The sequence below is a fragment of the Culex pipiens genome, chromosome 1, assembly GCF_016801865.2.
Source record: "Culex pipiens pallens isolate TS chromosome 1, TS_CPP_V2, whole genome shotgun sequence".
NCBI classification, from domain to species: Eukaryota; Metazoa; Arthropoda; class Insecta; order Diptera; family Culicidae; genus Culex; species Culex pipiens.
In genome coordinates, this window is record NC_068937.1 from 120,343,016 (window position 1) to 120,355,964 (window position 12,949).

Genomic DNA, 12,949 nt, shown 5'->3' on the forward strand with positions numbered 1-12,949 from the left:
TGGCCAATCCTGCCAAAATGGCCATTTTCATCACCAGTATCAAAAACCATGAATTTTGATACCCATATTGCCCAAATTTGTATGGTTCCATAAATGTCCTCCCGGGAGAACCTTCCCTCAGGGCAATGGCCACTCCAGGTGTGGCCAATCCTGTCAAAATGGCCATTTTCATTACCAGTATCAAAAACCATGAATTTTGATATCCATATTGTCCCAATTTGTATGGTTCCATAAATGTCCTCCCTGGAGAACCTTTCCCAAGGCATGTGGCCAATCCTGCCAAAATGGCCATTTTTATTACTAGTATCAAAACCCATGAATTGTGATACCCATATTGCCCCAAGTCGTATGGTTCGATAAATGTCCCCGGTAGAACCGGGTGTGGCCCTCAGGGCAATGGCCACTCAGGGCAATGGCAATCCTGTCAAAATTGCCATTTTCATTACCAGTATCAAAAACCATGAATTTTGATACCCATATTGGCCCAATTTGAATGGTTCCGTAAATGTCCTCCCGGGAGAACCTTCCCTCAGGGCAATGGCCACTCCGGGTGTGGCCAATCCTGCCAAAATGGCCATTTTCATCACCAGTATCAAAAACCATGAATTTTGATACCCATATTGCCCAAATTTGTATGGTTCCGTGAATGTCCTCCCGGAAGAACCTTCTCCAGGGCAATGGCCACTCCGGGTGTGGCCAATATCCTACCAGTTTGGTCCCAACCCCATTGCCCCAAAGCATTCTGGTTTTCGGGTGACCGTCTTATTAATCTTCATTAGAACAGAATTCCTCCCAAGTTGGTGCACAACCTGTGTCTTTCCATGTGTGCATGTGTGTGTGTGTGAGCAATAAATTACCACCGTGGATCCGTCTTTGATGAAACCTTAATAGGCACTGAAATTTTCTGAGGCTATCTGTTAGCTTATATAGTTCGCATGAAATGTGGCAACAGTGGTGCAACATTCTCGCGTGACAGTTCCAAGAAAACAGGAGACGAGGCAAAATTTGCGCCATGTTGCCGCATTTCATGCGAACTATATAAGCTAACAGATAGCCTCTGAAATTTTAGTTTTGACTGAAAATCCGTCAGAGACGGATTGACGGTGGTAATTTTATTGCTCACACACACACACATGCACACATGGAAAGACACAGGTTGTGCACCAACTTGGGAGGAATTCTGTTCTAATGAAGATTAATAAGACGGTCACCCGAAAACCAGAATGATTTGGGGCAATGGGGTTGGAACCAAACTTTTAGGATATTGGCCACACCCGGAGTGGCCATGACCCTGAGTGAAGGTTCTTCCAGGAGGACATTTACGGAACCATACAAATTGGGGCAATATGGGTATCAAAATTCATGGTTTTTGATACTGGTAATGAAAATGGCCATTTTGGCAGGATTGGCCACACCCGGAGTGGCCAGTGCCCTGGGAAAGGTTCTCCCGGGAGGACATTTATGGAACCATACAAATTGGGGCAATATGGGTATCAAAATTCATGGTTTTTGATAATGGTAAAGAAAATGGCCATTTTGACAGGATTGGCCAAACCCGGAGTGGCCATTGCCCTGAGGTGAGGTTCTTCCGGGAGGACATTTATGGAACCATACAAATTGGGACAATATGGGTATCAAAATTCATTGTTTTTGATACTGGTAATGCAAATGTCAATTTTGACTGGATTGGCCACACCCGAAGTGGTTGTCCGGTAGGAACTTCTTCAGAACCTTCCCCCAGGGCAATAGCCACTCCAGGTGTGACCAATCCTGTAAAAATGGCCATTTTCAAAATTTCATTTCCAGTTTCAAAAACCATGAATTTTGATGCCCATTTTGCCCAAATTTATATGGTTCCGTAAATGTCCTCCCGGTAGAACCTTCCTTCAGGGCAATGGCTACTCCGGGTGTGGCCAATCCTGCCAAAATGGCCATTTTTATTACTAGTATCAAAACCCATGAATTGTGATACCCATATTGCCCAAATTTGTATGGTTCCGTAAATGTCCTCCCGGAAGAACCTTCCGCAGGGCAATGGCCACTCCGGGTGTGGCCAATCCTGCCAAAATGGCCATTTTCATCACCAGTCTCAAAAACCATGAATTTTGATACCCATATTGCCCAAATTTGTATGGTTCCGTAAATGTCCTCCCGGAAGATCCTTCCTCAGGGCAATGGCCACTCCGGGTGTTGCCAATCCTGCCAAAATGGCCATTTTCATCACCAGTATCAAAAACCATGAATTTTGATACCCATATTGCCCCAATTTGTATGGATCCGTAAATGTCCTCCCTGAAGAACCTTCCGCAGGGCAATGGCCACTCCGGGTGTGGCCAATCCTGCCAAAAAGGGCCATTTTCATCACCAGTCTCAAAAACCATGAATTTTGATACCCATATTGCCCAAATTTGTATGGTTCCGTAATGTCCTCCCGGAAGAACCTTCCACACGGCAATGGCCACTCCGGGTGTGGCCAATCCTGCCAAAATGGCCATTTTCATCACCAGTATCAAAAACCATGAATTTTGATACCCATTTTGCCCAAATTTGTATGGTTCCGTAAATGTCCTCCCGGAAGAACCTTCCGCAGGGTAATGGCCACTCCGGGTGTGGCCAGTCCTGCCAAAATGGCCATTTTCATCACCAGTATCAAAAACCATGAATTTTGATACCCATATTGCCCAAATTTGTATGGTTCCGTAAATGTCCTCCCGGAAGAACCTTCCACAGGGCAATGACCACTCCGGGTGTGGCCAATCCTGCCAAAATGGCCATTTTCATCACCAGTATCAAAAACCATGAATTTTGATACCCATATTGCCCAAATTTGTATGGTTCCGTAAATGTCCTCCCGGAAGAACCTTCCACAGGGCAATGACCACTCCGGGTGTGGCCAATCCTGCCAAAATGGCCATTTTCATCACCAGTATCAAAAACCATGAATTTTGATACCCATATTGCCCAAATTTGTATGGTTCCGTAAATGTCCTCCCGGAAGAACCTTCCGCAGGGTAATGGCCACTCCGGGTGTGGCCAGTCCTGCCAAAATGGCCATTTTCATCACCAGTATCAAAAACCATGAATTGTAATACCCATATTGCCCAAATTTGTATGGTTCCTCTCAAGTTCGTGCACCACCTGTTTCTTTCAACGTGTGCGTGTGTGTGTGTGTAAGCAATAAAATTCCCAACGTAAGGTCCGTCTTTGATGAAAGTCTGATGGACACTAAATCCTCCAGAGGCTAACTTTTAGCTTAAATAGTTGGCACGGCATCCACGCAACAGAAACAAAATGTCACACCGAGGGCATGCGACGGTAACGCTACATTTTCGAAAAATTTTGCATTGACACCGCAGATAGAGCTTTAAGACAAAGTCCTTTGTCAAAACACCCAAAAAGCAATTTCTGAAAATTTGGTTTGTTGAATCTTTTCAACAAAAAAAAAAAACTCCAGATTTGTATTTCCTGTATATAGACTATTATAGCCTTACTGATTATTGATTTTTGCCTCAGAGCACCTTTATGGCCTATCTCGGGTTTGGGTGCTCTCCCATTCAAGTCTTCTGATGTTTATGACGACTCTAGCAATAAAGACCGCCATGTTCGTGAGTTGTAAAGCGAATGGTTTCGTTTTTCCCTCAATGATGCAAACTAGGGACCTACATAGGGAAATGAAATGCTCTGGAAGAAATTTCAAACACCCAAAGTCATTCAAATGTAAGGTTGAAAAACTTGTAGTTTTTCTTTGATGCGGGCACTTTTTTTGTACCGAACAAGCATAAACATAACAAAAACTACCAACAACAGTTTTACAATACTTGTGATTGTTATAAGTCTCGTTTTTTTTGTCAAAATTGTTTTAAATTTATTCCAACCTTGTTCTTGCATGATCTTGTTGCTCGATTGGAACCCCGATTTGACAGTTCGATTGGAACCCTGAGAGTGACATTTTGCCTCTCCATATAGGCTCTCTAATACAAACTTATGATCATTTAGATGTATCTGGTTCGCTATAGTGCCCACCAGCTACATTCTTCAGATTTTTTTTTTTTTTTTTTTTTTTTGAAACGTTTGTGAGTTTGTGAAACTTTTTAGATCAAAGTCAAATGAGGACGATGTCGATGTCAAACCACCGGGGTTTTAAATAAATATCTGACAATCTGGCATCCCTGAACCCGGCCCTGCCGTGGAACTCATTGCTTCAACTGTCATCAAGAAAAAAAGGGTCACTCACCACCGGCCAAACGCGCGTTTGTTTTTCTCCACCGCTCGGATGCCGCGAATTTTCCGTAATCGCTTGTAAAATTTGTAAATAAAAGTGCTATTTTTCGCTTACCTCGGCAGGTTTAGTGCGTGGTTCGCGCGGGGCCACTGCTAGTGTGTGCACCGCTTTTGTTTTTTCGCGCGGAACCTGGAAGTGCCCGGGAAGAGGTGCTCGTAATGCAGCGTAACAAAATCTTCGTGGGCAGTTTGCCGCCCGGAACGAAGCCGGAGGAAATCCGGGCCATGTTCGAGAACTACGGCGTCGTGACGGAGTGTGACGTCATGAACCGGTGCGCCTTTGTCCACATGCAGAGCTCGGACATGGCCGAGAATGCGATCGCGGCTCTGCACAACTCGGCCTTCAAGGGGGCGACCATCAATGTGGAACACGGAAGAAGCAAAAACCCGGGTGACGGAGGGGGCAGGGGAGGAGGAGGTGGGGGAGGGTTCAGGGGCGGCCCGCGAGGGGCCGGAGGTGGTGGTGGTGGTCGCGGTGGTTTCCGACAAGGTAGGAAGTTGATCGTTTAATTTCATTCAGAGTTTACTATAAAGAACATTCTTCCAGATGGCCAAGAACGATCTGGCGGCGGTGGTCCAATGAGAAATAACCGAGGCGGCTTCCGGAATCAACCTTACGGCGGCGGTGGAGGCGGCCGTGGCGGATATGAAGGTGGCCAAGGAGGTGGCTATCGGGGCGGATTCAACCGCGGAGGAGGAGGAGGAGGCGGCGGAGGGGACAACTATCGGAACAGTGGAAGCAGATTCTCGCACTCCAGTCCTGGCCAGTTCAACAGCGAAGATCGTCGTGGATTCGCGCTGCCAAACGAAGGTGGTGGAGCGGGACGGTACGGTGGAGGTGGAGCGGGAGGTGGACCGCCGGCCCGGGGCAACAGCGGATTGGCCATCAGTGCTCAGAACGATCCGTACGCTCGCCGCGTGCCGGCACCTGCTGCGGGAGGAGGACCGGGATAGTAAGTAGGGAGGGATTTATTTATTGTCGCAACTTTTAATTTCTCGCTGAAAAAAAAATTCAAACGTAGTTCTACGTCAATGTTATTTCTTCATAGAAAGGGTTCGATGGGGTAAAGTGGTACCTCTCCGAAAGTTGCTATACTACACGAGTTTGGGCAATATGGGTATCAAACTTAATCCAGATTTTTAAGCGAAGATGGCGTTCGAATGGTGAACGCCCGAAATGTCAAAATCGCGCAGTAGCACCAACATTAGGAAAAAAAAAAGTGGCTGTCATGCCATGGCACACTTTTTCCGTAATGTTAGTACCACTGCGTGATTTTGACATTTCGGGCGTTCACCATTCGAACACCATCTTCGTTTAAAAACCTGGATAGTTTTTGATACTGGAAATGGAGGACCAGAGGGACTGGATGATGGGACATTAACGACCTTTTTTTGCTTCCAACTACCGGCAATATATTTTCTTGCACATGCTTTTTTAGCTTTTCACGTAAAAAATAATCCCGAAACAGTTAAATAAATAAGCAAGTGCTATCAAAAATAAACAAATACCCTGAGTCACTTGACGTTTACCTATTCTCGTCGAAGGCTGAAGAAAACCGAGCGAGAAGTGAAGGCAAAAAACAAAGGCTGGTCACCAGCAGCACGTGTAATAGTGAGCCAGTGATGCCAGGAGACTTTCTCTATAAATTCCACTTTTCGTGAAATCAAATAAAATTATTCGCTCTACAGCATTGCCTTGGCGTTCTCGATTGCGAGATTCCTACTCGAAACTAGATGTTCGAAGGCTTGATTGTTGAGGCAATTCCAACCTCTTTTTACACCTAAGCTTCCATCCACCCCGGGATTCGAACTGACGACCTTTGGCAAACCTTTGGATTGTTAGTCCAAATGTCTACAAGCGACTCCACCGGGACAGGACCCAGGGAGACGACTCCTACACCTGGACCGAGCTTACGACCTAACCTCTAGGTTAGACCGGGGCCAACATTTACTTCCCCGTCTGACAGAAGGCGTGATCAGACAAATCTCGTCTCAAAATTTGCCACCGGGACCTTCTGGGATCGAACCCAGGCCGACTGGGTGAGAGGCAACCATGCTTACCCCTACACCGCGGGTCCCGGTCCACTTTTCGTGAGTGTTCGCTTAAAATGGCGTCACAAAAGAACGATGAAAGAAAAAAAAGAACTCAGCTGATAATAGAAATTATGTGGGCTCCAGTGCATTCTCGTCAGATTAGAATACACTTAAAAAATATGTTTGAAAAGCATCATTCATACACGACCGCTTAGTATGATGGGAATGGGCATATTTCTTCTAGTACAAAAGTTTGTTCATTTGCAGTAACCATTTTTTAATCTCGCTAATTCTAATGAAATTGCTTCTCATTTTTTTAAATGCTCCTAGCCATCCCTCTTAACCTGTTAGTTATGAAACATGACTCATTTTTCACTTAAAGCTAATGTTTTTTTTTTAACTGCAGTATTTGATTCAATCGAATACCGTCTAAGCTGTTTGATCTAATCGAAGACAGAAAATCCTAAATTGAACCAGAAAGTTTAGTAGAAATCTCGGATTAGTTTTCAAAAAGACGTAAGAGCCAATGGTAAACTAAGCCTTTTTTGCCTCGGTAGTTGACCTACTTACGAAAAACCACTACAAGATTTAATCTAGTTTAGTAGAAATCTAGCCCCTTTTCCAGAAAAAAAGGTGTCGTTCTAATGACAACTTTACACTCTTTTCCCTACTTTCACCAGTGGCGGCCGTGGCGGTTACAATCAAGGAAACGGAACCGGCAACTTCCACTCATCGAACTACAACCAATCCTTTCCTCCGCTGGGAAGTGAACCTCCTCGGTAATAAATAGCGAAACAACAGCTACGATCATCAGCTCATAATTTGAACTTTTCACAGGGTAAACCGCGGACCACCGCCCCAACATCAGCAACGGTGGGCACAGTAGAAGGAGAAGGGTCAGCCCCTTCCAACAACTTGGAATCATGTTCGTAGAGTAAATTAAAATGTGTTTTCTTTTTTTGTATCTTACCATATTTTATCACCGATCATTGAGCATCTCACGAGAGACACACACACACACTGTTTCAAATAGAAACAAACAAAACCGGAACCACCAAAAGCCCTCCCATACGAGAGAATCATTTACAAATAGTATTTAAGATTTTTTTTTTTTTTGTTGCGATGTGCGTGCTTTGACAAAAAAAAATCAATCTTAAGCACGCACAGACGCAATTTTACTATTGTAATTTTCCTTTATAATGTTGCAAATAAATTACAAAAGTTTTTGTGCAAATGTTTCATACACATTGCGCAATCTTTGAACGTTTTCATAGCTCTACAGCGAAACAGGACGAAGCTGGCGCGATTGTCAAATTGATTGATTGATTGAGCAATAGTTGTAGGAAAAATGTAGATTTTATAAGGTTTTTTTTTCTCAGCCCATTCAAACCAACAATAGCAGACAAACAAACACACCGAATAACTGTACGAATCATCAGATTGAATGACAAATATATATTGGTAAACTTAAAACTGTTTTAGTGTGCTTTTGCATTTACAAAAAAAAAAAATATCACAATCGTTTTTTTATTTCTTATCAATGGACAATGGGTCATTGTCTCCCAGAAAAATAAAAATGAATCAACTAGGCGAAATATACGCGCATAATATTCACGTAGTACGCCTAGGCTGCGCACCGTACAGAGTTATCTACGTGCGCATGTATTGCGTGTATGTACACGAAGGGTTTTTAGGTTAAAATTTGTACCCGCGAGCTAGTGTGCGTGAGATCGTGCTTAGATATAGAGCTATCTAAAACTGTCTGCAGCGCGAAGTTTTATAATTGTTTCAAATTGCGAGCAGTTTTAAATTTTTAGAACTGGCGGAAATGAAACTAGAACACGGTGCTCGCAACGCGCTGATCTAAATGTTGTTTCAAAAAAATGCTTTTAATTGTGTGCGTATGATTATCAACACAGCATCATAGTGTGTGTGTGTAAGAATACGTGGATATCTTTACATATCTGATTTTTTTTGAAACTGAGTTCTATTCCAGTTCCAAATCGTCTCACGTTTGAAACAAACTCGTCGAGCCTCGTCGAGCAGTTTTATTTCAGTTTCAAAATACTGCTCGAAAAATAAAACTGCAACTCCGATCAAATGTAAATTTCCGGATAGTTGCTTCCTTGACTTGATATATAGTTCACACTGACAAGTTGCCGTATCCAATAAAACAACAAATTACAAATTACAAATGGAGCACCGGATTCGAGTGGTAGAAATGACAGTTCTCCCATAAGGAATACATTGTAGAAAAAAGCAAAAACTGCTCGAATGGATGTGCTCCATTACTCCGCGTTGCGGGTGATCTGTTTCAGTTCTATTTGAAAAATGAAACAGCTAGAACAAAGTAGAGCCGCGTTGCAACTAGTCTAAGCCCGATCTCACACACACTAGCGCTCCATTTGTTTTGCTGGCCGGTACAAAATTTAACCTAACTTTTTTTCGTGTACGTATACGCAATACATGCGCACGTATAGATAACTCTATTGACTCATATTGGATTCATATTGGTTCAGAAGTAATTTGGCCTTTGGCCCTGAGTCAGGAGTATTCAAAAATACCCAAAAAGAAAAAAATATATAAACAAATAAAAATTATAGCAAATGTTTGTGATCCCATTTTAGCCCAATTTCCCTCAATCGAAAATAAACAGTTTGACATAACCTCAAAATGTTTTGTTTACAAACAAAAAGCAAGGTGGTTGTGCTTTAGATTGATTTTTCTTCCGATGTAAAGACTTAGTTTTGTGTTCCGAACTGCGATTTTAAGTGTAAAATTTCTGAAAATGGTATTTTTATAAACCTTAACAAAAAAGTCTGCAAACTAATCTTTTTCCAACCTCAGGAATCCAAATCGCCCTACTTTTCTCCCAAGAAAACGCGCAACTACGTCAAGCAGTCCGGTTTGAAGGCCACTTTGCTGCAAAAAGCGATCCAAGCACGGGAGGTCACTCCGGAACCGGTGGCCAGCACGTCCGTAAACGAAAAAGCATCGTTTCCATCGGTCCCCCAGATCAAAATCGAACCGCTGGACGATCCACCGGAGAAGAAACCTCGCGCTCCGCGGCGCAAACCAATCAAGGTCGAATCGAGTCCGGATCGACGGCAGGGGGATGGCCCGCAAGTGGAAGTGGTCGTCCACAAGTCGCCCCGGAAGCGCACTCCCATCAAGGAGGAATGGATCGAGGGCTGGGAGCCGGTCAATTGGCGCCCAATGCTGGAAAACATTCGCCGGATGAGGCTGGAACGGCCGGCACCGGTCGATTCCATGGGCTGTGACCAGTTTCGGGACGATGTAACGGTTCCGCCCAAAACGCGGCGCTTTCACACGCTGGTTTCGCTGATGCTTTCGAGCCAAACCAAGGATCAGGCCAACTTTGAGTGCATGCAACGGCTGCGCAAGCATGGCCTAACGCCGGAACAGATGGTGGCCACCGACGTCGAGACGCTGGAGAAGCTCATTCATCCCGTTAGCTTCTACAAGGTAGGTGAAGGAAAGCCATTTTTTTGTGGTCACACTCAATTTATTTGATTTTTAAAAACAACTCAACATCATCTCCCAATTTCATCACACGTTCTGGCCCTTTTTGGCCAAAATATCGCTCGCCAGTCGCTCCAGGTCGTCCAAACTGAGCTGCTGGATTTTCCGATCAAAGTCCTCCATAAAAACGTTGGTTAACCGCTGCGACTGCTCCTCCGGGATCAGGTACTTGCGGAACTGTCTGAAGATGACTTCCCGCAGCGGGTCGGGCTTTTTGACGACCAACGTGAGCTTCGTTCCGTCACGTATGTTTCCGTAAGAGGCCAGCGTCTTCTCGTCGGACAGGGTCTTTCCCACCAGCAGCAGCTTCTGGTGCTCGGCGGGAATCGCAGATTTGCGCTCCAGGTCTTGCTTGATGTCCTGGATGGTGGACTCTTCAGTGGCCTGCGGGTTAATTTTTCGTTAGATATTATTAGAAACTTTACGAAATAATTCAGCAGAGTTGCTTCTCACTAACCTCAACAACATACTCGTCACCTTTGAGAATTTTGATCGTGAGCTTCATTTTTGTAATATTCAAGCTTAATTCGCTCAACCCCGCGAAAAGCTATTGAAAGAAATTAAAAATTGTGTTCAGAAATCTAAAGAATTTCGCAGCAATTCCAACTTTTTGCGTGAGAAATGTGTCAAAACAAGTCTGTTTTGAAGTTGAAGGCATCAGGAGAAATCTCAATTTTGACGTTTGTCGTGCACGTTTCATGAAAATTAAACAAATTCCGGTTTTTTCTGTTTTGCGTATCTTTACTCATTTTATGAGTAACTGCAGCTATGGTTCTTTTGCGTAGACTAATAAAAATCAAATAGGTACTCGAAATGACTCACATTGTGGTCACCTTCTCCCCCATTGCTTCCCAGAACAAAGCCAAATTCATCCGCCAAACGTCCGCGTTGCTACTGTCCACGTACGACGGGGACATCCCGGACACCATCGAAGGTCTCATGAAGCTGCCCGGGGTGGGCGCAAAGATGGCGCACCTGTGCATGGGCGCCGCCTGGAACATCGTGACCGGCATCGGCGTCGACACCCACGTCCACCGCATCTCCAACTGGCTCGGCTGGGTGCCGCGGGAGACGCGCACCCCGGAGGAAACCCGCCTTCTGCTCGAGCGCTGGCTTCCGTTCGAACTGTGGGAAGAGGTGAACCATCTGCTGGTGGGATTCGGCCAGACCATTTGTACCTCGACGTACCCACGGTGCAACGAGTGCGGCAACGCGGAAATATGCCCGGCCCGCGGCAAGCACGGTATTCGGCGCACGCCGATTAAGAAGGAGATCAAGCAGGAGGATTTGGAGTTTTGAGCGGGAAATAATTTCATTACGTTTTGCGTCACCTTTGAGTACAACTTTGTTAAGTCAGCGTTAAATATACAAGTCTTCCGTTGTGAACTATCTTTCAATTTTTGTTTTATTAAAGAACTTTAAAGAAATTCTAAACGTTGCCGCATTCCCGTTCCCAATCGTCCGGAAGGATATCCTCGTAAAGTTGAACCATTTTACCAAGGGGGCATCGCGTTCCACAGCCAGGGATGTGCAGTGCTTCCGGTTCTTCTTGGTTGTCTCGATAGATCACTGAAACGTACGGAGTCCCACTGGGAGATGTGCGCAACTCGATCATGATACACGCTCCAAACGGTGGATTGTGCGTTTGAAAGAGTCCTAGTCCATTCAGCAGGCTAACAATCGTTATGTCGTGACCGCTGTAGATCCAAACCGAGCGATCTGGGTCGAGAGTTTGATCGATCTTTTGCTGAAAACGTGACAAAATGTCTTTCAAAAGAGGCCCAACGGTAAATCTAGCCAATGGACGCGTTGCGGTTTTTAGTTTAAAAAGTTCAGCAGAAATCGTTTTAAGCGGTTCCGGGTACACTTGTTTAGTCCAGTTTGGAAGTCGGAATCCATTTTGTTGCTCGACGTCCAAACAGCTGTACAAATAGTAAGCGCTTAGGAAATTACTCATCTCACTTTCACTATGTTCTGCCATGTATCGCAAAGCAGGACCAATCGTACGATTATACCGTTGGAATTCTTCAGACCTTTGATATTCGAGAAACTTTTCCTCAAATGCCGGACACGGTCGAGAAACTGCGAGCAGATTGTCGATCTGTCGGGGCAGCACGTGCACGGGAATGGGTTGCCACGCGATGTTCGGATGCCACACGTCCCGTCCCGTCGGAGGGTAAAGTCCAGCCAGGGTGACCTGCGCACTCGTTATCACCCGATCGGCATCGGTCGACAGGACGTAGATTTCATCCGGTGAGTAGAGATCGCCAAGAAGATGGTGATACCGCTTCCGCAACCATCGGCCCAGGTCGTACTGGGTACGTTTGCCGAGCTGAAATTTAAGTCAGCTTCTTAATTTTTTGTTTTAATGTTGTAAAAAAAAAAGGCTTGAAAAAATTTGTTTTTCAATAAATTAACGTTTAATTCAGGGTTTAATTCACTCAAATCTTACAGATGCCATGTTTACCCTTTTCTGAGCAGATTCGATTCTACTCAGAACTGAGTCCTGAAAGTATTCCCATCATTTGAGTTTTATTGAATTTCAATCGAGTCGATCGAATCCTCTACTGAAATGAGTATTTTAAGATGAGCGTGTGGAGATTTTAGTCAAACCGAAATGTACACGCTCGCAAAATTTTATCTATTTTTTAACAACACGGTCAACTACATTTTGAGTAAATAGCAATCAACTCAGCAATGCGTTAGACTTGAAGTTTTAGCTTTCAAATTTCTACTTACGTGTGTGAGCTGCCCCCATCCGTTCGGCCAATGGCGTCGATCCCGCCAGGGATCAGTCGGGTAGGACACAATCGGCGTTCGATTTCCATGGCGAAAAATCTGGCGACACAATTGTTTTACTGAACATACTCTAAAAAAATAAATGTTTATTAACTTACAACGTGCGCAAATATCAGCTTCCCCTCGACGACGCCTGGTTCGTCTGTTGTAACGGCTTCAGCGGTGAACGCTGCCAAGCAGAAGCAGAAAACCGCCGTCGTCGTGAGCAGCATCATGCTGGTTGGCAAATGAAGTGTATTTGGCGTGCACACACGTGTTTGCTTCGTCTTGCGGAAGCACCTTCGAGGTGCGT

General features: G+C 44.7%; 4 protein-coding genes across 4 annotated transcripts; 2 read left to right on the plus strand and 2 right to left on the minus strand.

The window, feature by feature from the left end:
* Window positions 1–4,218: 4,218 nt before the first annotated feature.
* On the plus strand, window positions 4,219–7,728 carry LOC120423969 (uncharacterized). The gene is made up of 4 exons (XM_039587961.2): window positions 4,219–4,771; window positions 4,829–5,234; window positions 6,996–7,094; window positions 7,153–7,728. The coding sequence occupies exons 1-4, from the start codon at window positions 4,441–4,443 to the stop codon at window positions 7,199–7,201; spliced, it is 885 nt and encodes a 294-aa protein (XP_039443895.1). The 5' UTR covers window positions 4,219–4,440; the 3' UTR covers window positions 7,202–7,728.
* A 1,272-nt stretch (window positions 7,729–9,000) lies between these two features.
* Window positions 9,001–11,249, plus strand: LOC120423967 (endonuclease III-like protein 1). Its single transcript, XM_039587959.2, has 3 exons — window positions 9,001–9,106; window positions 9,163–9,801; window positions 10,714–11,249. Exons 1-3 carry the CDS (start codon window positions 9,104–9,106, stop codon window positions 11,155–11,157), a joined length of 1,086 nt encoding a protein of 361 aa, XP_039443893.1. The 5' UTR covers window positions 9,001–9,103; the 3' UTR covers window positions 11,158–11,249.
* LOC120423968 (ubiquitin-like protein 4A) lies at window positions 9,820–10,519 on the minus strand. Its single transcript, XM_039587960.2, has 2 exons — window positions 10,316–10,519; window positions 9,820–10,242 (listed from the first exon to the last, which is right to left on the minus strand). Exons 1-2 carry the CDS (start codon window positions 10,361–10,363, stop codon window positions 9,886–9,888), a joined length of 405 nt encoding a protein of 134 aa, XP_039443894.1. The 5' UTR covers window positions 10,364–10,519; the 3' UTR covers window positions 9,820–9,885.
* A 38-nt stretch (window positions 11,250–11,287) lies between the features above and the next one.
* Window positions 11,288–12,872, minus strand: LOC120423958 (testicular acid phosphatase homolog). The gene is made up of 3 exons (XM_039587941.2): window positions 12,756–12,872; window positions 12,598–12,696; window positions 11,288–12,190 (listed from the first exon to the last, which is right to left on the minus strand). The coding sequence occupies exons 1-3, from the start codon at window positions 12,870–12,872 to the stop codon at window positions 11,288–11,290; spliced, it is 1,119 nt and encodes a 372-aa protein (XP_039443875.1).
* Between the last annotated feature and the right edge of the window lie 77 nt (window positions 12,873–12,949).

Coding starts and splice junctions, on each gene's coding strand:
- LOC120423969 (XM_039587961.2), top strand. CDS start 4,441: ATGCAGCGTAACAAAATCTTCGTGGGCAGTTTGCCGCCCGGAACGAAG. Junction 4,772..4,828: donor TCGCGGTGGTTTCCGACAAG/GTAGGAAGTTGA, acceptor ACATTCTTCCAG/ATGGCCAAGAACGATCTGGC. Junction 5,235..6,995: donor GCGGGAGGAGGACCGGGATA/GTAAGTAGGGAG, acceptor TACTTTCACCAG/TGGCGGCCGTGGCGGTTACA.
- LOC120423967 (XM_039587959.2), top strand. Junction 9,802..10,713: donor ATCCCGTTAGCTTCTACAAG/GTAGGTGAAGGA, acceptor ATTGCTTCCCAG/AACAAAGCCAAATTCATCCG.
- LOC120423968 (XM_039587960.2), bottom strand. CDS start 10,363: ATGAAGCTCACGATCAAAATTCTCAAAGGTGACGAGTATGTTGTTGAG. Junction 10,243..10,315: donor GTGACGAGTATGTTGTTGAG/GTTAGTGAGAAG, acceptor ATTAACCCGCAG/GCCACTGAAGAGTCCACCAT.
- LOC120423958 (XM_039587941.2), bottom strand. CDS start 12,872: ATGATGCTGCTCACGACGACGGCGGTTTTCTGCTTCTGCTTGGCAGCG. Junction 12,697..12,755: donor AGCTGATATTTGCGCACGTT/GTAAGTTAATAA, acceptor TTGTGTCGCCAG/ATTTTTCGCCATGGAAATCG. Junction 12,191..12,597: donor GATGGGGGCAGCTCACACAC/GTAAGTAGAAAT, acceptor CTTAAATTTCAG/CTCGGCAAACGTACCCAGTA.